Source organism: Sceloporus undulatus, chromosome 3 (assembly GCF_019175285.1).
Source record: "Sceloporus undulatus isolate JIND9_A2432 ecotype Alabama chromosome 3, SceUnd_v1.1, whole genome shotgun sequence".
Lineage (NCBI taxonomy): Eukaryota > Metazoa > Chordata > Lepidosauria > Squamata > Phrynosomatidae > Sceloporus > Sceloporus undulatus.
This window is the reverse complement of record NC_056524.1, coordinates 46,806,776-46,834,159: the sequence shown is the minus strand read 5'-3', so window position 1 is coordinate 46,834,159 and position 27,384 is coordinate 46,806,776. Positions and strand designations below refer to the sequence as shown.

General features: G+C 38.9%; 1 protein-coding gene across 3 annotated transcripts in view; it reads right to left on the bottom strand.

Annotated features, from left to right (window-relative positions):
- CRYBG3 (crystallin beta-gamma domain containing 3) overlaps positions 1 to 26,978 on the bottom strand; it is an 87,722-nt gene extending 60,744 nt beyond the window's left edge. For 2 of the 3 annotated variants that reach the window (XM_042456277.1, XM_042456278.1), the window contains exons 1-3: positions 26,747 to 26,978; positions 12,528 to 12,606; positions 7,126 to 7,565 (exon numbers count right to left, since the gene is read on the bottom strand). In XM_042456277.1, coding sequence (XP_042312211.1) covers positions 7,126 to 7,565; positions 12,528 to 12,606; positions 26,747 to 26,868 — 641 coding nt within the window. In that variant the 5' untranslated portion in view covers positions 26,869 to 26,978. The remainder of the gene's footprint in view (positions 1 to 7,125; positions 7,566 to 12,527; positions 12,607 to 26,746) is intronic. The other variant, XM_042456279.1, reaches the window with a different exon arrangement.
- Positions 26,979 to 27,384: the final 406 nt, after the last annotated feature.

Genomic DNA, 27,384 nt, shown 5'->3' with positions numbered 1-27,384 from the left:
CCAGATCACGGTAGAGGGGAAAGAGCATATTCGCATAGCACCTGTTTGCTCACAATGTATGACAAAGGGGCAAAAGCCAGGAAGTTGTGGCCTTTGGTGACTGCACGGCTCGCTTCTAAAGTGGGCTACCATCTGTGGTCTCAAGCCACATCCCGCAGGAGCTGGATTAAAACGGATCCTTTTTGATCCAGTCCTTTGGACTGGACAGCAGTGTCAGAGCAGCTTCTGGCCACTTTAGGGGCATGTGTCATCTAAATGCCATGCATCCATAGCAGCTAGAAGCCGCCGCTTTTGGCCCTGTGTTTCAGGCTAAAGACAGATGCAGGTTCATGTGTATATGCTCCTGGACACTTCAGATAATCACATAATAATCATATTACTGATTACTGAATCCCATTTTGGGATAAAGGCAGGATATAAATAAAGCTGCTGCTGCTGATGCTAATAACATGGATGAAGATAAAGGTATTAGATAAAAAAATAAGTGTTAATGTTTAATTTACAGTTGTCCCTTCCCTTATGTGGAGGATCTGTTCCAGACCCCCCGCGCGTGGGGGAAAAACGCGGATGCTTAAGCCCCATTCAAATAAATGGGGCTTGTGCCTGTGGTGGCGCAGCGACGGCACGCACGCCACGGGAGCACATGCCATTGTTTGCTTCCAGCGTGGCTTCCAGTGTATGCTGGAAGCCACGTAAAATGCGCCTGTGTATAATGCAGGTGCACTGTATTTAATTTAATTGAGCTTTAGAGAACATTATCCCAAGGGGTAATTCCAGATGGATGTTCCCAATCTCATTTATTCAAAGACATACCCATAGCAATCTGTAAAATCAGTATGCAAAGTGATCTTGTATCACCTTTGAGAGAGAGAAGTTGGTAGCATGAGCTTTTGTAGGTTGAGTCTACTTCGTCAGATGCATGACAACCATGTAGCTGAGTAAGTAGACTCCTTCAGTTAGTCTCAACGGTGCTACAACATTCCTTTGTAATAATTTACAAATTTACAAATAATAATAATAATAATAATAATAATAACCGCTTTGATCATCCACGGAAAAGCGGTATACAAATATAGCTTCTTCTTATTATTATTATTATTAATTTATTGTTGTTAATGTTATTCATAGTCAAACTGAATTTGACTTATGGCAATTGTCAGAGTGAGGACCAGAATCCTGGACAATCAATCAGTCAGCTTGTTTATTGAAACAACTGAACTTTATTGAAGGCTCCAAAATCAGCAATGTCTCATCACTCAGCTTCTAAGCTGAGACTGACCCCTCCCAGCCAAAGCAATGCATAAGATTCCCCCGAATCCAAAGCACTCCACCCCTAGCAAAAGCCCACGCAACAGAACCCCTCCTTCCCAGCACTAGTTCCCATCCTCCCTCCCTATCCCCTGAGAAACAAAACTGCATTCCAAGTTTCTGCAGGCCAGCCTCTCAAGGACACTAGATAACTCACACCTGGTCCAGCCTAGTACTGCATATCACCATCTCTACAAGCTATGCAAAGCGCAACCCATCCCCCCAGCATCCATAGTAGAATACATCTGGTAGAATACTACAGGATTCTAACAGTAATCCTATGAATGGGAAACCTCCAAAGGTCCCAGCACTCAACATCTCCCTCCAGTCCATCTGCCTTGGTCCAGGCCTCAGAAGGAGAGAAGAATGCCTTTATGTTTCACACTTCTGAGGCTGAGTGTGTAACTTACTCATGGTCAACCAGTGTGTTTCCATTGCTGAGCATGGATTCGAAACCAAGACTCCAAAGTTCAGTGCTCAAACATCTTATACCACACAGGTTCTCTTATTCTTAGGTTGCTACAATGGAGTTATTGCAAGATACATGATATGATTCACTGATACATTATTAATATCTTTCATTTATAGATATGAAATTATGTCTAAGAAAAATGAATATAATGACATATTAAAACCATTCACAACTGGGTCTGAGAACATCTTCTTACCATTGCATCTGTAGGGATGGTTTCAGCATTTCGTGACATTCACTCATCTTAAGCTTAACTTTTCAAGCTTTGTCTATTTATTTATAATAAATAAATATTGGATCTGAAATTGTTTTTTGTATTTCATATTGATGAAACTGTATTTCAATTTGATGAAATATACTTAGTTCTTTGAAATTTAATAAAAATCATAATACCAAACTTTGCCTGGTGGTAATCTAGCATGTTCATCTGCTTTCTAAGAATTAGACTATGTCAATTGTCCCTCCAAATACTACATTTACTATTCAGTTTTTCATGTGGCAACCCATTTTAATTACAGTGGCTAATTTGTCAAATGTCAGGGACAACTGTATGAATCAGCCTGCTGGATTTGCTTGAGGGATATTATGGCGTACATCCTTTGTTCCCTACAAACTTGGTGCAGGCTGAACTCATGAATTCCATCTTCCTTGGCTCAAGGCCTGGAAAATTAAGTCTTTGCCAACAACAAGCTCTCCTACAGATTGCAATATTAACCTCAGACTGTGCAGGTCACACAGTAGTTTGATTTTCTAGTTCCTTTGAAAAATATTGTTAAACAGATGTGTCATTGGCTTGGGAATATTTAAAAGGTTAAATAAAAAGACAAAACACTTGTGTAGTGTTATCCTTCTATAGATTAACTGTATCTGCTATGGTATTCCCCGCTAATGCTATGCAGTCTAAATTGAGCATTAAAATGTTAGTATTCACTTTAAATTATAAAATCTACTAGGACATTAGTAGAAATATATGAAATCTCATATTGACACTCCTATGTGTGTAATATCTTGACCTGCATCTAGATCACTGGTTTTCAGACTTTCTTCACAGTTATACTTTTTAAGTACAAAATCAAGGCTGCATTAAAGTTCCCTACAGTACTGAAAAACAAGATTCAGATTCAAGAGAAACAAATAGAAATGGACTCTCCCTTTCCATGTCAAATATTAACTCACATAAGACATAGCTACTAGTTCGGAGTCTTTCATCCTTCCTGTAAACCCAAAACCATACTCGCATCAAGGAAGTGAGAAGAGTATATGGCTTAATTATTTATTTCTATATTTATTTCTAGTGTTTATAGACCACTTTTCATTTTTAGCATGCCATGTGGGTCACAACAAATCAGGCACAATAAAGCAGTGTTTAGGCAGATAAAATAAAAAAAAGTAAAATCCATACAACAATTATTAAAAACTAGGAATGACTGATATGATTAACACTTAGGAAAATGCCTAAGGGCATTCTTTAAGATTCATCCAAATTACGGAGCAAAGATTCTATGATACCAACTAAAAATATGACACTACTCAGTCAATCCCTAGGATCACTGTACCTGCCCTTTCTGTGCTTCCAAATGGAACATGAGACAGGATGTCAAAGGACTAACCCAATGATGGCGAACCTATGGCACGGGTGCCAGAGGGGGAACTCAGAGCCCTCTCTGTGGGTATGCGAGTCACCAGGAAGGCCATTTAATGGTATGGGACTCATAGTCACCATGCCACACAGTAAGTGAAATCAGTGTAGCTCAATTCACATGGTTTACACACAAAATGGTCCCAACTACAGTCTTCAAATCTCCAGGTATGGCTGGGAAAGATGAAACTTCAAAATGATGCTGCCAAACCTCATTGGCACCTCTGAGCTTGAAAGACTGAGAATTTGAGAGAATAAGGCAGCTTCCTAAGTTATTTCAAGATTCATAACCTAAAACAGAGTCTCAGTTCCACTGGAAATGTGTCTCTTAACTTTGGCACTGTGCCCCCCAAAAAGGCACACAAGTTACTATTACTCCTTCTCTCTTTGTCACTTAGTTATTCCTTCTCCTTCCCTTCCAGACAATAATGCTTGGGCTATTTTCATCTAAATTTTTATTTAACTAGTCTAGTCTCTCTCTCTCTTTTTTTTTTAGCATGCTAGAATGGAGTGAAAGTGATATAATGTACATTTGCAGAAAACTTTCTTATATTACAAGACTAACCGAGAGTGCTGTATGAACTTTCAGAATAAATCAAAGCTAACATGAGCTATATAGTCATAAACATGGTATGAAAAACAGTTGTAAATTGCATACTAATGTGGCATGTGAGGTTGCTAAACTAGTTCTTGTGCTTGGCAGTTATAAGCAATCAGTGCTTGGGCTCCAACAAATTTGTTTAAATGATCATAACTGTTGTTCCCTAATGTTTCAAATGTACTCTGAATAGAGTATTGGGTGTGTCAGAATATAAGTGATTTTTTAAAGAGATGAATTTAGTGGAAACTATCTAGACAATGTTTCACTCATAGAAGCAAAACAATTTAATCTAAAGCAGGCTGTGAGAGATTTCATAATACAGAATGTACAATCTCAATCTGTCCCACAATGATTTTCAGGAACTTTCCCCATTTTAGGAATTCTTTCCGTTATCATCTGTCAAAGAATGTATGTACATTGTAGAAAATTCTAGAGCATTTTCTAATTACACAGTCTCTTCGCACAGATTCTACTCAGGGCTTCATCATCTGTTTCTCTAAAACAGAGAGTGTATTCTAGAATTTATTGAATGGGAGACTTGTAGTACTTGTACTTCAATTGGTACAGAATATGGCAGCCAGGCCACTGGAACATCTAGGAGTGACTATATAACACCAATATTAAAGTCACTCCACTGGCTGCCTATTAGTTTTCGAGCACAGTACAAGGTGTTGGTTGTTACCTTTAAAGCCCTACATGGCTTGGGCCCAACCTAAGGGATCGCCTACTTCCATATAATCCGCCCCGTACTCTCAGGTCCTCTGGGAAGAATTTATTGCAACCTATAAAAACTAGACTGACTGCAACTTCCCAGAGGGCCTTTTCTGCAACCGCTCCCAGCCTGTGGAACGGCTGCTGGATGAGATCTGTCAAATCACCAACTTAGACAGCTTCAAGAAAGCTATCAAGACGGATCTCTTCCAGCAGGCCTTTCCAGAATAAACTACTCGGCCATGTGGTGATTGCCCCCCCCCAACATATATATTATGACTCTGCCACTTTTACTGGTTTTAATTGTTATGTAATTTTAAATTCTATATTGTTTCATTGTCTTTTAATAGGGGGTATTTTGTATATATGGTTGTATTTTAACTCTTGTAAGCCACTTTGATTGTTTTTAACAAAAAGCAGGATATAAATAAAACTTTTATTTATTATTATTTTATTTATTAGTAGTGGGCAACTCTAGGTAGCACTACCAATGAAAGTCAAGACTAAAGTGGAAAACAACGCTATGCAGTTGTCAGGAGGTGGACATGTTGCTCCCACCCCCATTAGTGAAGATCAGTGATATGGCCTTCCCAGAAAAAAGTAGAACTGAGAATATTTGAGTGTTCTAAATAATATTATGTGACTTAGGATGCTTGATTTAAATGTTACATTTAATTTTTTTGCAGAAATTATTTTACTGAGATATTTGTAATAATGTAAACTTAGTAAAGGGAATAGCATGTAATTCTCTTGTATTTAACAACAACAAAAAAACCAACAAAAACAAATATACTTCAAAGTATCCTATCTTTTTCGGATGCATTTCTATAAAGAACTGATATATCGAATAATAATAGTTTGACTTTCTTTTGGTGAGATATAATAGTAGTTTCTTCAACTTGACTTGCTCACTCTCTGCACTACCTCTGAGATCCATTTCAAGGTAAGAAAAATATAATTCAGCATCTGTTGTTATTGTGTGCCTTCAAGTCATTTTTTACTTACAGTGACCCTAATTTTTTGCTCAGAAAGTTTTACCTTCACCTTCTTTTCAGGTTGAGAGAGTGTGATTTGCCCAAAGGCAACCAGTATTTTTTCCATGGCCTAGCAGGGATTTGAACCCTCGTCTCTAGAGTCATAGACCAACACTGAAACCATTGCACCATTCTGGCTCTCACCTACAGAATTTACATATATACTTATACAGACACTACTGACATTACACAGAGTTTTTTAAATGTAACATTTTGATGGTCTTCATCTGTGACAGATTTTTTTTCCTACAATGTTCCGAGCTTTTTAACTGCTCTCCCTCTTCAAAATTATATTTTAACATTCTCCTTTAGGCTTTGTAGAACAATATCTAAGGCTAGAAAGGAGCACATTGTTGTGAATACAAACTTGAACAGGTCAGATAAAGTGTTTAAGCCTCTGAAAGAAAAAGTGGGGGAAATATGATACTATGTTCTTAATGTAACTGGCAAAAAAATGAGAGAAATTATAGTCATTCCTTCTCTGTTTCTTGAAGGTTTTTTCCCAATTGACTCTAATGTTTACATAAGTACACCACTTAATTCCAATTTTCAAAATGAATTTATATTTAATAATTAATAATTAAATTTTATAATATTGACAATTAGAGTAGGCCTTCTGAGGATGTCAAGCCTCGTTTTAAATTACTGCATGTGCATGCGGCCACACTAGCCATAGGAAAATATGCCATAGGAAAGAACGGAACATGAGGTCCAGCATTTTTTACTTGATAAGAATGTGGATGAACACAGCTACTTTATCTGAGGGATTTTCTTTACATTTTTTAAAACAGAAACTAAGAGGCTGAACAGACCACCCCTAATGGGTGGCTTGCAGATGTCCCTTTCAGAACCGGATCAGCCACAGTCCCAATCTGGCATTTTCACAGTGCAAAAAGGAGCAGCAAAAAGCAGTTCCTTTTTACACTGTGAAAAGGGTGCATTTGTTGTCGCTGCAGCACCTTCTGGTGCTCCTTCTGGCACTGCATCATCTGGACACAGCACCAAAGGAGAACTGTGATGCCACCTGCCATGCAGTTGGGCGCATAGTGTGACAGCGGTGTTGGGGAAGCGTCAGGGCACGCAGTGTTTGGATGTCACACACCCCACTCTGCCCTGAGGCCGCTATTCATTACCAGTCTGTTTGGGCCCTGAGTTGTGCCTTAAAGTATTTGTCCACGTGATGGTGATCAACAAATAATTACTAGTTACTGTAACATTCTAATTATGTCAGCATCTTTTTGGAATAAACACATGGCCTCTCAAGGGTTTTCTTAATGCACATAGCAATCAACAGAACCTTCTTGCCAGATCCTGTGAACACAAATGTAGAAGTATTTTAAGGTATTTGATTGGAACTTACTCAGGTGCCTCTGGAAATTCCTCTTGTCTTTTGTGTAAATCCTGTGATCCACAACTGGTTCTTTTAGCCAAGTTAATTTCTTCACTTTTGTTTGAATGTTCTTTTTCACTTTCAGAAGATGAAATGACAAATATTTCTGGTTTGAGACATTCAGTGTGTCCACTTGTTTGATGGCTCGACAGACTTGCAAAGTCGTTTGCAGTTTTGTCATATCTGTTTCCAACAGCAGGTTGCTCAGTTTGTTTGAGAGATGATTTTGATGAAATACCAAATAAACTTCCAAGGTATTGGAAAAATCCTTCTTTGATCTGTCTCTCATTATTGGTAGTTTTGGATTCATGAGCCAAACTTGGAAGGCTATTAGCTTTCTTTAATTCCTCTTGAGTGGTGGACCTGCTCAGCTCTTCTGTAGATAGATTCTTATTTTCACAGATTGAAAACTGTGAGGAAAGGAACAGAGGATTTTATTAATAATTATAATATCTTTCTTCAAGAAACTCTGGAAATACAGTGAGCCTGCGCCATAAGCTTATAGGCAGCTTTCGGCATACGCTGAAGCCATCTGGGAAATGCGTGCACAACCCCCGCATGCGCATTGCCACATGTTGAGCATGAGCCCCATTATATCCACTGTGAGCATGAGCCCCATTGGTTATAATGGGGTTCAAGCTTATGCGTTATTTGCTTTACGCGAGGAGGGGGGAGGCAGAACGGATCCCCCATGTAAAGCAAGGGCCCACTGTATGACACTGGATTTTCTTCATGTTATCCTTCCATCAACTTTCTGATGGCTGAGAGGTAGTGTGGTACAAAATAAGCCAGTGAGCTTCATGGCTGACCAGTGGAATGTACCTGGCACCACCCAAACAAACAGCAATAGCAAGTACATTTCTATACCACTTATCACTGCACTTAAGCAACCTCTAAGTGGTTTACAATGGTAAGCTAATTGCCCCCAATAACATTTTAGTGACCTTGGAAGGATGCAAGACTGAGGTGGGTTACAGACCGCCATTTAGTACGTAATGAATATGTACTAGGGTTAGGAAGGGGCGGTGCTTCCGCACCCCCCTAACCCTAGTACGTATTCTGTACGTACAATATGGTGGCAGCCGTTCCACATGGCCGCCGCCATATTTACGTATCGGACGCTGTGCATCCGCACATGTCGCGGCGTCTATGATGTCGCGAGTCTGCCCCTGGTGCCTCGCGACGTCATAGAGGCGCCACTTAAAGAAGCTCCATTTTGGAGCTTCTTTTTTGCTCCGTAATGGAGCTGCGCGGTTTGGCTGCAGCGGCTCCCTTACAGAGCAAACAGCGGCGGCGGCAGATCACCGCAAAGCGGCGGTTTATAACCCACCTGAGTCAGCCTTATCCCTTTAAACACACTGGTTTTCTTAAAAGTACACTGGAATGCATTCATATATAGTACATACTGGGTTTTAATGCTAATATTTTTTTGCCAGTAAAATGAATCATAATGATTAGACTGGGTCAGGTAAAGGATGCCCCTCAAGACTGTTTGGGGACCATGACCCACTTAGACTTCTTAGGGCCACCTTTTTCTTTGCAACTCCATCTTCACCCCCAGCCCCAAACCTGACAATCCCAGATGCCCTCTAGCCTGTTTTACATAAATAAGGTTTTGCAAAATGAGATTTAGACTTCTGGCCTCTTGCAGGCTTGTCCTACTACTTATTTTGGTAGTACATGCAGCCCCTTTGACCCAGTGAAGTTGCTCAGCACAACCTCTCTTTTGCTTCATTCAGTGATGGAAATTAATTCCTTCATTGGTGGCTTATAGGAAAAGATTCTTGAGGCTTACTTTTGTAAAATAAAGTAATAAATACGTACAAGTGATATTATAGCACTTCTGAATTTTCAGTATCAGTTGTATTGTACTGTATATACTTTTGTGGAAGTTCATGTGTAGAACAGGAAATTGCACAATAGTACTAGTAGCTACTCTCTTTCAGCTCATGACAGTTTTGATCCATGCTACTCTAACTGGTGGTCCCTCAATCAGTATTAGTCCCTAAGCCATTGGCTACTAGTCCCTGGCAAATTTCCAGGAAAGAAATAAATGACTGTAATTAAAAGGCACAAATATAGTGCCAGTCCCTGGCACACTGAAAGAATATAATTGCCAGTTCCACACATTATACAGCCTGAGAAAACCTGCTTTAGATCTAACCCTTAAAATCAGTAATATAATCTAGACTTTTTGTCTGCCAGTCTTTCTTGCTGTATAGATCCACATGCTTGACTGAACAGTCATCAGCATTATCTAATAGGACCAAAACAAATATCATAATAAAGTTTCATCCCTGATCCAGCAACTACTTCAGTCACTTCCAGAACATACACTTCAGATTTCTTTAATTTTTATTTCATAATGCAAATGTATGAACCAATTGTCACTGTACTTAATACTGATAGGCTACATCACAAACATTTCAGTTCATGTTTGTGACTGATTAGTAAGCCACTCTTCCCTCCTGAAAATTGGTGTTTTGGGTCCATGGAATCTGGATAATACAAATTTCAATGATTGTAGATGCTACCACACAAATGAAAAAGAAAACCAACACCATCAACCCTGGTGACATCAGGTAAACTGCCAGTTTCTTATACTTCTATACATCTTGTGCCCTGAAGCCAGAATTCCAATGAAAGTAACAGTTCAGGTCAATACATTGCTAGCCTAAGTATACTGGTAGTACGTTTAGACAAGTGTATATATTTTTGTGCTATTTCACAGATATCATGGGTGTATTTCAATAACTTTTCAGATCTGTTTCTATTTGAAGAAACAAAAGTTCTTATAGGAATACTGAGTGATTTTTAAAAGTAACTATGTAGGGTGTGTCAAGCTGAAAAATGACTGAACTGAGACAGACTTTGAATTCTACAAGCAAGATACAGTAATTATACATGAATGCCAACTAGTATGTTAAGTGAAAGGCCCTAATATCAGGCCTAAATGATATCCTTAATCACTCTGTAAAGTAATAAGTTTCAAAATATCATTATGGAATTATGTTTTATTGTACAGCTGTTAAACATGTCTATAAACTGACCTGCTTAGCAGTTTGTTATATCTCCCACTGAAGCTAAAATAACTACTATATAAAAGTGCAAAGTGAAGATTAATAAGTACGTACTACAATTTCTGTCTTGAGGTTTTATAATTTCTAGAATTAGGTCCTATTTTCTCAGTCAATGTTTTTCTGTTCCGCAATTAAACTAGGTAATTTTTCCACAAGTGCATGGATGGGCAACAGCTTGTTGAAGAGCTGCACTAGTCCCCTGTTGCACTTCAGAATTCTGGTTTTGTGCCACATCCCTCACCCTCTGTTTTTGTTAAATATTAAACTTGGGGGGGGGGGGGTCTTAAAACAAAAAATGCAATGGGGAAGAGGAAGAAGAAGTGTAGCAAGACCTTTGAGCCCCAAGCCTAGCAAAGACTCAAAGTCTGTCTGACAAAGATGCAGAGGCCTCTTGCTTATTAGAGATGCAGAGAAGACAAATGCAATCAGAACAATATCCTACTTTGCTATTTTCATTTGTAAGCAGCTAGTTAAGTCTCCTTCCTTATAGCAAGTTTTCCTTATAGCAAGAAGTTAATTCTAGGAACCAAAAGAAAAGTCAAAACCCCCACAAGAACAGGGAGGAAGTATTGGCTTCCTTCTGTAGAATTTTCTTGAGTCATTGTCAGGTGACTTGGTGGCTCATCTTTACTGAGGCTCTTCAGTGCCACTGCATTTGCCACACTAACACATACTACTGCTCAATCTAACACATAATAACACCCCCAGCTTTTGCCACCCAATTTCACCAGCAAATTATTGACAAGCTGGAATGCGTCCAGAGGAAGGTGAACAAAATGGTGAAAGGTCTGAAAACCTATGAGAAGCAGTTTAGCGAGCTGGATATGCTTAACTTGGGGAGAGAAGGTTAAGAGGTGGCAAGAAAGCTATGTTCAAATATTTGAAGGGATGTGATACTGAGGCTGGAGCAAGCTTGTATTCTGATGTACCAGAGACTAGAACAAAAAGCAATGGATTCAAATTACAGGAAAAGAGATTCTACCTTAACATTAGGAAGAACTTCATGGTGGTAAGGGCTGTTTGACAGTGGAATATACTGCCTCAGATTGTGTTGGGTCTCCACCTTTTGAGGTTTTTAAACAGAGTAGCTACCGTATTTGTTGGAGTGCTTTGATTGTGTATTCCTACATGGCAGGGGGTTGGACTGGGCAGTCCTTCTGATCTCTTCCAACTTTATGATTTTATGAAATCATATGGCCAAGAACAGAAGGGGAGGTAAATCACAGGCAGCTGGGGACTGTGAAAATAGATTCTGGGGCTGTACTTGGCCCACAGGCTAAAAATTTCTCCATCCCTTCTCTAGCAATTAATTTATATCATGCACAACTAAGTATAATAGCTAATGATTTTTTTTAAAAAATACTATTGTTGATGTTGCTGGTTAAAATGCTTGACATAGTTCTATGTAGAAGAGTTTTAGAATAGGCAGAATGTAAAATACTGATATGAGCTGCCTGGGAGAAAGGTGGGGTACAAATAAAATAAATTAAAAGATAAAATTTTCAGAAATTTTGAAGTCAGGGAGGGGACTTTTCTCTATTTTTACAAATGTATTAATATGCTTTACAGATTAAAATCACTTTGTTCTTTTAGGAACATAAAATGTGTTATGTATAATTTTGTTCAGCATAAAATTATCATGGTTGGTGTAATAAATGTACAATTTATTCAGAAAATAGCAACAAATGGAAATACCTTTTTAATTGTTTTATTTTTTGTTACTAATAGAACTACAAGGCCTTGAACTGTATGATCACCTGAACTTTTATTAACATCCCTGGTTTTTCCAGTTCATGAAAACCAGGGAAAAACAATTTTAAAAAAATAAAAAGAAACCATCAACAACATTAAAACAGAGAAAAATACATTTTCTCCTTTAGTTCTTCCTAGAGAAATAATGTTAGAGATGAGTCATTAGCCAAGTTATTCATTTTCATATATGTTCACATTCATGGGTGAAGGCCAACCTGTAACAGTTGGGCAAATAATAGTACGCCCATGGACCACTAGAACAAAAGTGCTTCCTCTTGCGCAACTAGAAAAAGCAGATGAAGTTTGCTAGTGCACTGTTTTTCCCATCAAACATTACATTGTGTTCAGTTCTCACCTAACATTCCTTTTTAAATGGAAGATTTCAAGTCATTTGCTTTTCTCCCTCTTGCCTATTTATTGCTATACATGCACATCTACAATTCACAACTGCTTCACATTCTTCAGGTATTGAGCACTTAGTAAGTGAGGTAAGAAGAAATGAATTCTTATTCCTTTAATGTGAGTAAATAAAAACCAGACCTTTAACAGCTCTGGAAGAGGGTTGCTTTCTTTTCCCTGGTATAACTCATTTGTAGATTCATTTGCCTTAGCTTCAAAACTGAAAAAGAAAGACAGAAAAGATTATCTATTGTAAAAGTCTGACTTCATTGAGAACAATCCAACAACAAGTACAGTATAAAGATGAGGATGCTTTACGTTATTTTTTCTTTCTTTCATTATGGTAGTACATTTACCTATGCAGCTGCCCAATCTTGGACAAAGATCAGCCTTCATTTTCAAAACCTAAATTTAAGAACAGGTAAAGCCTTTCTTGAATTGCCATTGAATTTCTTGTTTGAACCATCTATTGCACATGTCGTCAGAATACCTTGGCAATCTCATCTTTACTGTTCAACATGTAACTATCATACATTTAACAAGTTTACCTTCAAAAATGCCTCCTGTCTATTTAAGTGTTTACTGTCTTATGTATATGGGACATCTATAACAAATCATGGATTTTCAGTTCATGTTTATGTGCTTAAGAGATGAGAAGCAAAAAAAGAAAAAATAATAATGGGTTCAAAGCAAATATAATGCTAAAACACAAGAATGTGAACGCACATGAGTATCAGGTAAATCAATTATTTTAAGCTGCATGAAATTGAAAAGGCCTAGATACCCTGAAGGTACCCGATTTTGTCTGATCTTGGAACCTAAGCAGGGTCAGCCCTAGTCAATATTTGTATGAGAGACCATCAAGGAATACCAGATGCTGTAGGCTATATTTTAGAGGCAAGCAATGACAAACCACCTCTGAGTGTTCCTTGCCTAAGAAACTCACAGTGTCACCATAAGTGGACAGGTGATTTGAAGGGGCACATAAACAAATTAGGAGATTAGAGTAAAAACACTGTGTGCAATGTGATTCAGTTAATAAGTAATTTCTAGCTTCACTTGCTTAATAGAACAATACTAGAATAGAAAATAGAAAATAATAGAAAAACACAAATGTAGCTCAGTCCCTACATGTCTTATCAAAAAACAAGTTCTACTGTATTTATTGGATTTTGCCACCAGCTAGTCATACATAAGAGTGCAGCATTAGAATCAATGGAAAAACTTCTGAATGTATATTTTAGATAACTGAAGGCAGCTGTCCCCCCCCCCTTATTTTAATCCAAAAGGTACTGCTGAAATTGGAAAGGACAAACCAGTATTAATTTTCTTTTTAAGACACATAAGAACACTTCTGAATTCAAGAAATTTTAGATGAAATGGAAATGGGAAGATTAGTGTAGGAGGAAAGGATTACTAACCACAATGGATCAGTAGCAAATGGATCAGTAACAAAATCAAGCAAGTCCCCCTCCCGCAAGTGGGATTTGTTGCACTAAAATTTCTGTTTCCTCATTTTGTAACTCATACCTAATATCCATGCCAACACAGTTCCTGTATTCATAAATGGGACTTTGCACTAGAACAACGCTTTTGAGATTGAACTGTTGTGTAATCTACACTGCCTACAATCAAAGGCTGATGAGTTCACTTAAATCCTGAGAAAGTGAAGTATGATTTAACTGCATAGAACTTATGTTGAAAGTCTGGCAATTGCTTTTACAAGTTCCTGACTATGTTACTGGATCACTTGAACAGCAAGGCAAATACTGTTTTTAATCAGAACTGTCCGGGGGGAGCTACCAGCTCGTTTATTTCCAAGCTGTATTTTTTTTTCCCATTTAAGTGAAGCTACCTTGCAGGGGAGAAAACGATAAGCACACAAGTGTTGATCCAAGTTCATAGTGGGAATAGGTGAACATGCTTAACCTGTTTATGAGCCAGATTCTCATCTGTAGTATGGAACGAAAATCATGATTATCATAGAATTTTCTACATGCACAACATCTACAAATAGCAGAATGTATTTCAGCATTTTGAAATGTGAAAATCAGGATATTAAGGATTATCTATATTCTTTGAGGATAACTACAAAGACTTCGTTTGAAAACCAGTGTAAACTGAAATATTTTCTTTATTATAAAGATGAAATAAATAAACATGTAAATTATACAGCCTCAGACTTTATTGAAGATATTGTCATTAACAATAAAGCCATCCATAATTTCCACAATTCTAATATTCACAGCTTTAAAATACAGCCATTTAGATTTAAAATTCTATGTATAACAGACCTTAGTTGTCCCTCGCTATAATGACAGCAAATTGATATGCCCATAAACTTTACAATACAGAAATGAGAACTATTCTTTGCTTGCCTAAACTAGAGATGTTTCTCATATAGAGGGTTCACAGACAGTAGACATAACACTATTAACAAATCACTTTATTATGTAAAAAACAGATCTTTAAACAAATTCTCCAGCTATTCAGAGTCAGGAAGACGACAGGTCCTAAACCACTGTCAGCAGATGCATTCATTAGTATTTTCTTACAAATGTGAAGAGATTCTCCTTTAAAAAAAGAGTCTGAAAGCAGAGAACTGTGCTGTTGTTACTTTGTCTTGAGTCAACCCTAACTCATGGCAGCCCTCTAGATGAGACTTCTCCAAGCCCCTCTATCCTGCATTGCTCTACTCCTGCAGACTCAGGCCCATGACCTCCATGATTGAGTCTAGCTATCTGGCAAATGATCTTCCTCTCTTTCTACTACCGTCTACCTTTCCTAGCATTATTCACATCATGCCTTCTCATGATGTGGCCCAAGTACAACAGTCTCCATTTCATTATCTCGGCTTCTAGGGAAAGTTCAAGATTGAACTGTTCTGGGACCCATTTGTTTGTCTTTTTGGCCATCTAAGGTATTTTCAGCAGTATTCTCCAGCAGCACATCTCAAATGACTTGATTTTCTTCTTATCCACTTTCTTCACTGACCAGCTCTCACATCCGTACATGGTGATGGGGAATAAAATGGCTTGGATGATTCTAACTTTCGTGCTCTATTGTATATGTTTACTTGTTAAGATCTTGTCTAATTTTTTCATTACTACCCTTTTCATTCCTAGTCTTCTTATTTCTTGACTACAGTTTCTATTCTGATCGATGTTTGATCCTAGGTATGGGAACTCTTTTACTATTTCCTTATTGATTTCCTTATTGTCTAGATAGAATTTATGTATTTCTTCCATGGTCATTTGCAATTTCTTCCTTGACTATCCTTAGTAATTGTTCCAAGTCAATGTCTATGATGTTTTCCACTAGCAGTATGGTTTCATCCATACAGACTGTTGATGTTCCTTCTTCCTATCTTCATTCCTTTTTCTAGGTATTAATATGATATGTTCTGCGTACTAGTTGATCAAGTAGGGTGATAGAATGCAGACTTGCCTGACCCCTTTGCCAACTGGGAACCATTCTGTTTCTCCATATTCTGTTCTAACAGTAACCTCTTGTCTTAAGTACAGATTTCTCATCAAGACTATAAAATGTGGCACTCCCATTTAAGAGAATTTAATAGCTTTCTGTGATCTATGCAGTCAAAGACTGAAAACAACTGTGATCTATCATATTATCTGTTGTAATCCAATAGATCTAAAATGCATGTTTAATAATGTCACATCATGCATCTGACAAAGCAATGGTAGTATATAAAACTGTATGTTTTAAAAAATAATAAGAATATATTTCTATGGAATCACTATGGGTTTCTAAATCCCATATTTAGACTTGGGTCCCATGTCAAAGATCTCATTATGTAAATGCAAAATTCCAAAATCCAAAAAAATATCCAAAATCTGAAACACTTCTGGCCCCAAGCATTTTAGATAATGTATACTCAACCTGTATTTGCAGAACCTTGCTTTAGTGTGTTGGAACTATGAACATATGCAAACATATCTCACTATTTGATAGGAATTAAGGTCAATATTTTATTTTAGAATGTTTAGCATTGTTCCTGCTCTTTCTCTGTGATGTCATTGCATAAATCTCACCAAACCTAAATACTCCCTAATGTGTTATTGCTATAGCATTAGTTTTAATTTTAAAAGCATGTTGTAAATTTCATCCGACCTATTTATTCAAGACATAGTTTGTATTAATATTAGTTGTATGACAGATGCCATAAGAGAAATCTGTGTAATCTGCTATAATCCTAGTGCTGAGTTTTGACCTACTGGTCCTGGCAAAAATAAAACATTCTGCAGTTCATGTGTGCTGCAGATTAGGTTGTCTGCTTTGAATTATGGTGGACAACATTATCGATATTTAGTGTTGGATATGAAATCTCAACAGTAGTTTTTGAGGACTCTGACGTTTTTATAGGAAGGTCCTGATGATCTAGGTCAATGTAATGTTTGTGGGGTTTACCACTCTTTCAATAAGCCTAGCAAAGGTTAAATATTAATGAAACATTTATTTTAATAATGGCAAAAATGCAAAAATTGTTTTCTAAGGATTTACATAAGCCATAGCATTTCAATTTTCTTTCCATGCAGACTGAAGAGATAAAACATAAGGTTAATCACTGATTTTTTTTCTCAGTTGGTGCTCTGCATCAGAGAGAACCAGTCTCTTAGTTCACAAAATCCACAGAATGTATAGCCATTTCAGTTATATACAGTACCACTCTTCCTTTAGCAAACTTGATCCATTCTTGTAAAACTGAATTTCCCTAATGACTTGGGTTATTGACAGAAATGAGGACTGATATAATGTCTGAGCATGAGTCTGAAAAGTGAGATTTTTTGTTTTATTTGTTAGCTGCCCCTGAGTCAACCTTGACTCATGGTGACCCTTTGAAAGAGACCTGTCCAAGATCCTCTGTGCTCGACTGCTCTGCTCAGGATCTGCAGGCTCAGGCCCATGGCCTCTGACTGAGTCCAACCATCTGGTGTATGGTCTTCCTCTCTTTCTACTGCCCTCTACTTTTCCTAGCACTGTTATCTTGTCTAATGATTCATGCCTTCTCATAATGACCTCCTCAATTTAGTCATCCTGGCTTCCAGGGAGTTTGGGCTTCATCTGTTCTAGAACCCCTTTGTTTGCCTTCTTGGCTGTCCACAGTATTCTCAACACTCTTCTCCAGCACCACATCTCAAATGAATGTATTTTCTTTCCATCTGCTTTCTTCTGTGTCCAGCTCTCACATGGGATAAAGCTCAATTATAAAATACAGTGGACCTTCAGTATCCACCAAAGGTTGGTTCCATGACCCCCTGTAGATACCAAAATCTGTGGATGGTCAAGTTCCACTATATACAATAGTGTGGTAATATGCCTGTCCCTTAAATAAAATGGCAAAATTACGGTTTGCTTTTTGGAATTTTTAAAGACTATTTTCAAGCCATGGATGATTGATTTTGTGAATATGGCGGCCCTGGTGTATTGCTGTTATTCCCTAAATTAGTATTTCCTAAATAAGCAAACCTTTATTTAAACAGTTACATAAAGTAAGTGTGAAATGCTATACTGATCTGTTTGTAACATGTTTTGTAACATGTTTTAGTAATTAGGTTTGAATTGCTGTTTAGGAAATATGGGAAGAAGTGACAAAACTTCATCTGGATATAAATCAGTCCACCTTGGATATGGGTCTCTCAATTAGAGGAACTTTCTATAGTACCTGTCAAGATAAATTAACCTTAATTCCATGATTCCACGTATGCTTGAGCCGTCTCAGATGTATTTGTTCTTCTGCACCAACATATTTCATCTGAACCTCTCCTGATGTCTTTGCTGTCGTCTGTCAGCCCCCTTCCCTTTACTGTTTTCCTAACATGTGTGACATCTATATTCTAGGTAGTTTAAAATATAATACTTTCCAGCATGAATGTTAAAATGGCAACATCCTGCACAATCTTGAAACATACAAACCTAGTACCTAAAAGTTCTGTATTCATAGGTTACTTTTCCCACACCCATCCATTTATGTTGCCAAAATCAATACACATTTCTGTTCATCTTCCAGTGCTTTGTTCCTATTTAAGTTGTAGCTTAACACTGCAAACTGACTTTGTGTACATGATCTGGGTGGGGCCATTTAATAAAGGAAGAGAGGCAATGGACTCTTTCTTTACACATCCGAGGGATTGTTATAAAGAACAAAGTTAGGGAAGTGTTCTTGGTCAAAATGCTTGTGTGCATCTATATATATTTTACACAGAAAGTCAGAAAGAGTTTTTAGGGTCTGAGATTGAATTTAAGTTCTTTTATCAGTTTGCCATCAAGCATGTAGGAATCGTTTGTATATTTTAATTTGATCCCACCTTCTCAAAGTCTTTGCATTAAGGCTTTGAGATTTTTTTTTAAGTTCATTACTTTTAAACTATTTCAAAATATTTGTGTTTAAGTATTATCTGCAGTCCTTTGCTTCACATTGTAGTGTTGACCAGGCAACTTGAAGGCACACACGCACACACAGTATTAAAAGAAATTAAAAAATTAACTATATAGAACACTATAAAAAGCTCTTTCATTACAAGTAGTTCCCCAAAGCTTTCAAAATAATTAAAAGAGTTGTCATCTGCAGGCATAAGGACACCACAAAGGGAACCAGGAAGGGAGTTCCAGAGCCTGGGACCATCACCAAGCCCTCTTTTGGATTCCCACCAGAAATGCAGATGAAGGTGATACAAGAAAGAGAGGAGCCTCTCCTAAAGACTCAGTGCCTGGCTCTTATGGGAAAATACTGTCCTTCAGATACTCTACTGGATAACCTATTCGGCTCACTATTGAATAACCAATTCAGTCACACATAGACCAGTTTACAGAGAAATGGAAACCTATTCTGGATGACACTGTAAAATATTGTGCTGAGTTTAAAAGGACTGGGTTCTATTTAATAAAATGCTTACATTTAAAAAAATAGACAATGGGAAAACAAGAAGGATGGAAGAATCATGGCAAGCAAGATATGAAAGAGGGTCTTTAATTGTACAGTATTTAAAAATGTATAATAAAACCAGCACTTTATTGACAAAGCAGATTAGAACACAATGGTTAGGTCAACTGAATGCCAATCCTAACATGAGATTTTAAAGGCAAACACATACAAATTTCTCTTTCAAAAACTGTATAGAATGCACCTTAACTTTATATTTTTTCTAAATATTCAATGGTAAAAACAGTACCACATGAACACTTGATGAAAAACACATACTCAGTCCACATACATCAGGGCTGTGCTACAAATATAACAGCATTGATCAAGTATGGGACATCTGTTAAGTACATTGAAGGTTGCCATACAGTGAAATCTATTAACGTAATCTGATTCAAATGGTGCCCTCAAAAGATTTCAAAGGGATCAGTAACAATGAACACATTGTCATAACACTTTCTTCAGTAATCCACAGACTAAGCAGGTAGAAAGTCCAGCAGTCACTGTTTTTTTTCCCCTGTGTTAAAAAACCTGCCAAGAAAGCCGAAGCCCCAAGACTGCCATAAGTCGGAAACAACTTGAAGGTATATAGCAACAAAAAACAAGTGTCCTGTTCTAGGCTGCATTTTGTCAATGAAAATGACAGAGACTCAAAATAATCTATCCATCACAAGCATCAAGGTGCTTATAACAGGAAGATATCCATACCAATGAAATAGGGGGCATTTACACACGCAACTGAGATAGAGGTCCATGTGATATGCCTCCAGACCAGTATGAACCTGAGACATTTGTCTAATGCGGCTGCATCTCTTTATCTAAGGGCTAATAATGTGTGGAAGTTCCAACAAGTGGCCAGTGTTCATGATATTTGCAGAGAAAGTTTTAAAACTCATTTCACTTTGACCTATGCTCAGTACAAGTCATAATGAGCTTCTGTATTAGAATATTCAGTATTCTTCTTCTGTATGAGAAACTGGGAAGAATATTCCAGTTTAGAGTGTCCAAACAAAATCATGGCAAGCAAACATTTCATTCCATGTTTGCCAAAAAGGCTATCTGTTAGCGTAGACCTCTCCCTAGAAGTCAAGATGACTGAGACTGCCATATTTTGGACATACAGCAATAGCAAGTACATTGTTATACTGCTTATCAGTGCACTTAATTAAGTGCAGTTCTAAGCGATTTACAGTCTGTAGGCTAATTGCCACCAACAAGGCTGAGTACTCATTTTAACAACCTATGGAAGGATGCAAGACTGAGTGGATCATGGAGCCCTGCATGGGATCGAACCCACAACCTTGTGGTGTGAATGACGGCAGTACCAGCATTTAATCATGGTGCCACCAGGGCTCCTTCTCGCAAAGACATGTGTCTCTAGAAAATACAATGCTTGGTTAGGTAGAAGGCAGTAAGAAAAGAGGAACATCACATCTCAGACAGATAGACTCAATTAAAGAAGCCACAGCCCTATATTAGCAAGACCAGAACAGGGAGGTTGATGATAGGGTGACTTGGGTTGCCATAAGTCAGTCAACCAAAATAATCTGAAAAAACTCCCTTGTGAGAAAAGAGTATGATGACTGGGATGATTATAATGATTGGGATGTTTAGTTTAGCGGGGGAAGCAAGTAAGAGGGTGGAGGTGTATAAAATTGTTTACAGAAAGCAGACAGCTGTTTCTTTCTCTCATAACACTAGAACATAGGATCATTCAATGAAGCAGAATGGTGGCAATTTCAGGATGAATCAAAGGAAGCTGTTCTTCATATGACACATAATTTCACTAGCACACAATGTTATTACAATGGACATCAAATTGAATGTATTCAAAACATAATTACACAAATTATCAATGGCTTCTAGGCATGATGGTTACCATATATACTCAACTGTAAACTGACCCCATGTATAAATCGAGGGCAGGTCTTGGGGCCAAAATTATGGATTTTGATGTCTGTGAAAAAATTGAGGATAAAATCTAGGAGCATGTAACAAAAGATGTAAAGGATGAAGCAAGGAAAACAATGCCAAAGAATTTACAAAATCCCAGGAGGCATAATTGTTTGTGCTGGCTGGATGAGAGAGTATAGGGGTCAATGCTTCTAAGGCAGATTACACTCTTGCTTTTGACCATGGGAATGGTTCCTTTTTTATATACAAGAGTTAAAGTACTGTACTTATATTGACTCATGGATAAGTCGACTGAAGTTTCTTGGGTCTTTTATTTGATTAAAATTTCTAGGCTTATATATGACTATTTACAGTACATATTACTTTGTGACACTGCTTCTAAATACTAGTTGCTGGAGTACATAAGTGGACAGTGCTATTGTACTCATGGTATTTGTGTAGGCATCCCATAGGCATATGATTGACAAGAGAATGCTGGGCTATGTAGGCTATTGGATTAATCCAGTTAATGTTTGTATACTACAAGTACATATTTCAATTTTACAGGTCAATCTAATTACTAAAAAAACCCAACAGCAGCATTTTTGTCTTTAATTAAAAAGACAGGCACTCTGCCACATGTTGTGAACATCTAGAAGCCAATGCCATAATCACAAAAAGTCAACATGGGTTTCAGAGAAACAAGTCATGCCAGACAAACCTGATCTCTTTCTTTGATAAAATTACCAGCTTGGTAGATGAAGGGAATGCTGTGGATATAGTATATCTTGATTTCAGTAAGGCCTTTGACAGGGTTCCCCATGACATTCTCACAAACAAGCTTGTAAAATGTGGGCTAGACAAAGGAACTGTTACATGGATCTGTAATTGGTTGACTGGCCGAACCCAAAGGGTGCTCAACAATGGCACCTTTTTCATCCTGGAGAGAAGTAACCAGTGGGGTCCCACAGGGCTCTGTCCTGGGCCCAGTGCTATTCAACATCTTTATCAATGACTTGGAGGAAACAATTGGGGGAATACTTATCAAATTTGCAGATGACACTAAAGTAGGAGGAATAGCTAATACTCCAGAGGACAGGATCAAAATTCAAAATGACCTGAATAGACTAGAAAGCTGGGCCAGAGCTAACAGAATGAACTTCAACAGGGAGAAATGTAAGGTACTGCACTTAGGGCGAAAAAATGAAATGCACAGATATAGAATGGGAGACACCTGGCTTAAGGAGACAACATGTGAAAGGGATCTAGGAGTCCAAGTAGACCACAAGTTGAACATGAGTCAACAGTGTGATGCGGCAGCTAACAAGGCCAATGCGATTTTAGGCTGCATCAATAGAAGTATCGTATCTAGATCCAGGGAAGTAATAGTGCCACTATATTCTGCTCTGGTCAGGCCCCACCTGGAATATTGTGTCCAGTTCTGGGCGCCACAATTCAAAAAGGACATTGAGAAACTGGAGCGTGTCCAAAGGAGGGCGACTAAAATGGTGAAAGGTCTGGAAACCTTGCCCTATGAGGAACAACTCAGGGAGCTGGGGATGTTTAGCCTGGAGAAGAGAAGGTTAAGAGGTGATATGATAGCCCTATTTAAATACTTGAAGGGATGTCATATTGAGGAGGGAGCTAGCTTGTTTTCTGCTGCTCCAGAGACTAGGACCCGGAGCAATGGATGCAAGCTACAGGAAAAGAGATTCCACCTCAACATTAGGAGGAATTTCCTGACAGTAAGGGCTGTTTGACAGTGGAACACACTTCCTCGGAGTGTAGTGGAGTCTCCCTCCTTGGAGGTCTTCAAACAGAGGCTGGATGGCCATCTGTCGACGATGCTTTGATCTGGATTTCCTGCATGGCAGGGGGTTGGACTGGATGGCCCTTGCGGTCTCTTCCAACTCTATGATTCTATGATTCTATGATTCTATGATTGTCATCTTCACTTCACTCTTTACTGAACAAGAAGCACTATACTAACGTCCAAAGCAAAACAATTAAAGTATTTGTCTGTTAAGGGTTTCTTCCTTCATTTCATCCAAATGAACACTAAATTCTACCTTACTTTTAGCTAAGATCTAGAGTTAATATATCCATAAGCCACTTTAAAATATGCAGTTTCCCACTCCTCATGGAAAAGTTCTAATCATTAATAGAAGAAAAGACAAATCCTTGCTTTTAAAATATGAAACCTATCACTTAACTTTCATTATGTAATATAATGGCAAAATCAAGGTTTGCTTCTTGGAATTTATACATTTTTAAAATATATTCAAGCCGTGGATGCTTGAATCCATGGATTAAAAAATCCGTGGATATGGAAGGATGAATGTACAGCATTTTCTCTTATTGTTTATTCATGCAAGTGGAGGAATGGAGAGTCATCACAAAGGAACCCAAACTAAGCTTCTAGATATTGGCCACTACATTATGTTCTGCTGTAACATTTTCCACATGGCTTTCTGTTATGTGTTGCCTAAATTAAGCAGTTTCAATACACAGAATTATGTGGATTTGTCCAGAGATTTGTAATAGGGCTAGGTGAACTCAGACATGAATGTGAATACAAACAATAGCCAGCAAGTTAAAGCATGAGTTACTAGGACTCCATCTGCACTGCAGAAATAATCCGTTTTGACAGCAATTGCCATGGCTCAGTGCTATGGAATTCTGAGAAATGTACCATATCTACTCGACTATAAGTCTGCCTCAAATACAAGTCAAGGGCAGGTTTTGGGGCCAAAATTATGGATTTTGATATGACCTGTGGATAAATCAAGGGTAAAACTTGGGGGCATTTAATGAAGGATGTAAAGGACAAGGCAAAGGAAAACAACACCCAAAAAACTTAGAAAATTCCAGCAGGCATAACTATTTGTGCTCATACTACAGGGTGGATTGATTACAAGGGGGTCAAGCACTTCCAGGGCAGATTAAACTCTTGCCTTTCACCATATACAAACATATATGAGAGTTAAAGTACAGTACATTTACATTGACCGTGAATAAGTCGACTCAGGGTTTTGGGTCAATTTTTAACCTACATTTCTAGACTTATACATGAGTATATACAGTAGTTTCTTGTGGCTCCAGAGCTCTCTGACAGGAAAGGCTAAATGTCTCACAAAACTACAAATCCCAGAATTCCATAGCATTGGCCCATGGCAATTAAGGTGGTATCAAACCACGTTATCTCTGCAGTGCAGATGCAGCCTAAGAAGGTCTTTGAATTTCTAGGAGGTAGTTTGCAGTTTTCCCTGGGAGTAATCTTCACACAGTGGGGCTTCCTTCCCAGGATACATAGCTAGGACAGCATTGTACGTTTCAATGGTTTCTCTTATAGCACAAACAGATTATTTTACACTGTTCAAATCTATGCTCTGCGATGTAACTACTTCCCCCCAATCGCCTATGTATTGCATGTAGCAGAGCGACTGCAAGGTATTTAACTCTTAAGGAAGCTGAATGGTAAGAATATCTCTATGGGATATCACTTTCTGCAGCATCCTCAATCCCAGAGGAACAGATATTATAAACAACTGAAGTACTAAAAGTATTAAAAAATAGGTGAACCAACATATACTGACAGGAAAGGTATAATTTGTCCTGCCATGTTCCCCGCAATAGGAGTTTTTTTCTGTTTATCTGAACTATCAGAGATAGTCAACAGTCCTTTCTCTTAAGTAACTTTGAACATGTGATATTAAGATTTATTTACATTAAATTTTGCCTGGTGTTAGACTCTGTGGAGACCTGGGTTCAAATCCTGACTCAGATGGGGAAACCCATTGAATATGAAGATTTAGTTACATTAAATTTGTAAACTCCTCCAAGTAGAGTATCTTGTGGCTTCAAGGTGGGCTTACAAAATACCCCAAATATCCAAAACCACTGGGTGACCCAGAGCAAGTCACACTCACTCAGCCTCAGAGGCCTGGCAAAAACCCATCTGAAGAAACTTGCCAAAAAAACCTCATGATACGTAGATTCGCCCTAGGGCCACCAGAAGTTGGAAATGACTTGAAGGCACACAACAAAAACAACAACATGAAATCAGACTCAGTTTTTCATAGGGGAAAGAAGAGGAATAGGAGAAAAGGGGAAACCAGGGCCAAACACACTGCAGAAATAATGCAGTTTGAGACCGCTCTAGCCGCCTGGCTCAATGCTAGGGAAATCCTGGAAACTGTCGTTTTGTGAGATATTTAGCCTTCACTGTCAGAGAGCTCTGGTGCCACACTAAACTACAATTCCCAGGATTCCCTAGCACTGAGCCAAGGCAGTTAGAGCCCCCTCAAATTGTATTATTCCCGCAGTGTGTTTTGGGACCACCATTTCCTCAATATGGGAAAACGGGGTTTTCTGCCCAAGTTGTTTCAGAGTGAGGTGTTGTTGTTGTTTTTTTGCCATAGCCACCGTCTTGAGGCTGAGAGAGTGTGACTTGCCCAGGGTTCACCCAGTATTTGTCTGTGAAGGGATTCTCGTGTCAACATAAAGAGCACTAGAGTCTACTTACCATATACACTTGACCATAGGTCAACCTTCTAGAATCAGTTTTGGGGCTGAAATTATGGATGTTGATATATGACCCATATATGACCCATGGGTAAGTTGAGGGTAAAACTTAGGGGCATGTAGCAAAGGATGTAAAGGATGAAGCAAAGGAAAAACAATGCCAATGAACTTACAAAATTACAGCAGACACAACTATTTGTACTCATACTAAAGGCTGGATGGAGGAGAGAGTAGAGTGAGTTGGTGCTTCTAGGGCAGATTGTACTCTTGCCTTTCACCAGGGCATGGTTCCTTCTTTTCAATAAGAGTTAAAATACCATACTTACATCGACCTGCAGATAAGTCGACCTTTTGGGGTCAAATTTTTGACCTAAATTTCTAGACTTATACATGAGTATATACAGTATTCTGATATCAGGAGCATTTGATAAACCCATTTCTGAAGCCACAAGAGACTCCTGTCTACTGGGAGAGGCTTAAAAACATCATGTAAAATAAACAATCTGTCTGAGGCAGGATTTGAACTCGGGTCGACGGCGGCTCTCAAGTTTCTTCTACACAACTACAAGCTGCTGGGAAAAAGGAAAACGAAAAAACCCTGTTGTTGCAGCCACAAGCGCTTTGACTGCCCTGGCTGCCTGCTATGGAATTCTGGGAAGGGTATCTTGTTTGCTGTAGTTGTAGCCATCGCAGCTGAGCTCTGGGGGAGCCACGATAACAACCTACCAATTCCCAGGATTCCCTAGCAGCAGCAGCAGCAGCTGAGAGCCAGGGCGGTGGAGAGGGCTCCCAAACTGGGTTGTTATGATTATTATTCCTGCAGCGGGTTTTTGAACCTATAAGTCTAGGAATTTAGGTTAAAAATAAAATTGACCCCACAAGAAAAAACTACCCTTCCCAGAATTCCATAGCAGGCAGCCAGGGCAACCAAAGCGCTTCCAAACCGGGTTATTTCTCCAATGTGGACGCCCCTAAAGGGAGAGAAAAGCAAGGGGAGCCTTACTTCTCCTCCGGGGCTCCTTCGCCGCTTTCCTCCGCCTCTTTGGAAGGGCTCCGGCTGAAGAGTCGAGAGAAGCCTCCCGGCCAGAAGGAGCCGGTCTTCCTGCGGTGGCTCCCGCCAGACATCCCTGGCTCTGGCTCTAGCAGCCTCCCTCCTTCTTCTGCTTCCTCGGGAGCCGCAAGAAGCGCCCTCCTCCCTGCCTCATAAGTTTCTAGTCCCTGCTGCTGCTGCTGCTGCTGCTGGGCTCCGAGGAAGAAGGAAGGGGAAGGCTTCCAGCCCCCGCCTCCCTCCAGGAGGGGCCTCAGTCTCTCGCCTCCGCCTCGGCCTCGCCTCGCCCCTCTCCCCGCCTCCGCCGCCCCTTCGCCGGCCAGGAAGTTCGAGGCGGTCGGGTTTATGATTGGGCCCTTCTCCTCTGGAGGCTCCTCCTCAGTGGCTTCCTCGGCCTCAAGGGGAAAGAAAGCGCCTACTACGATTACTGCTACTACTAACGCCTCTTCTCCTGCATCCACACTGCGGAAATAACCCGGTTTGGAAGCGCTTTCAGTCTTTGTCTGGCTCTTTGCTATGGAATTCTGGGAGTTGGAGTTTGTGAGGCCCCACAACAAACTCCAACTCCCAGAATTCCATAGCATAGAGCCAGA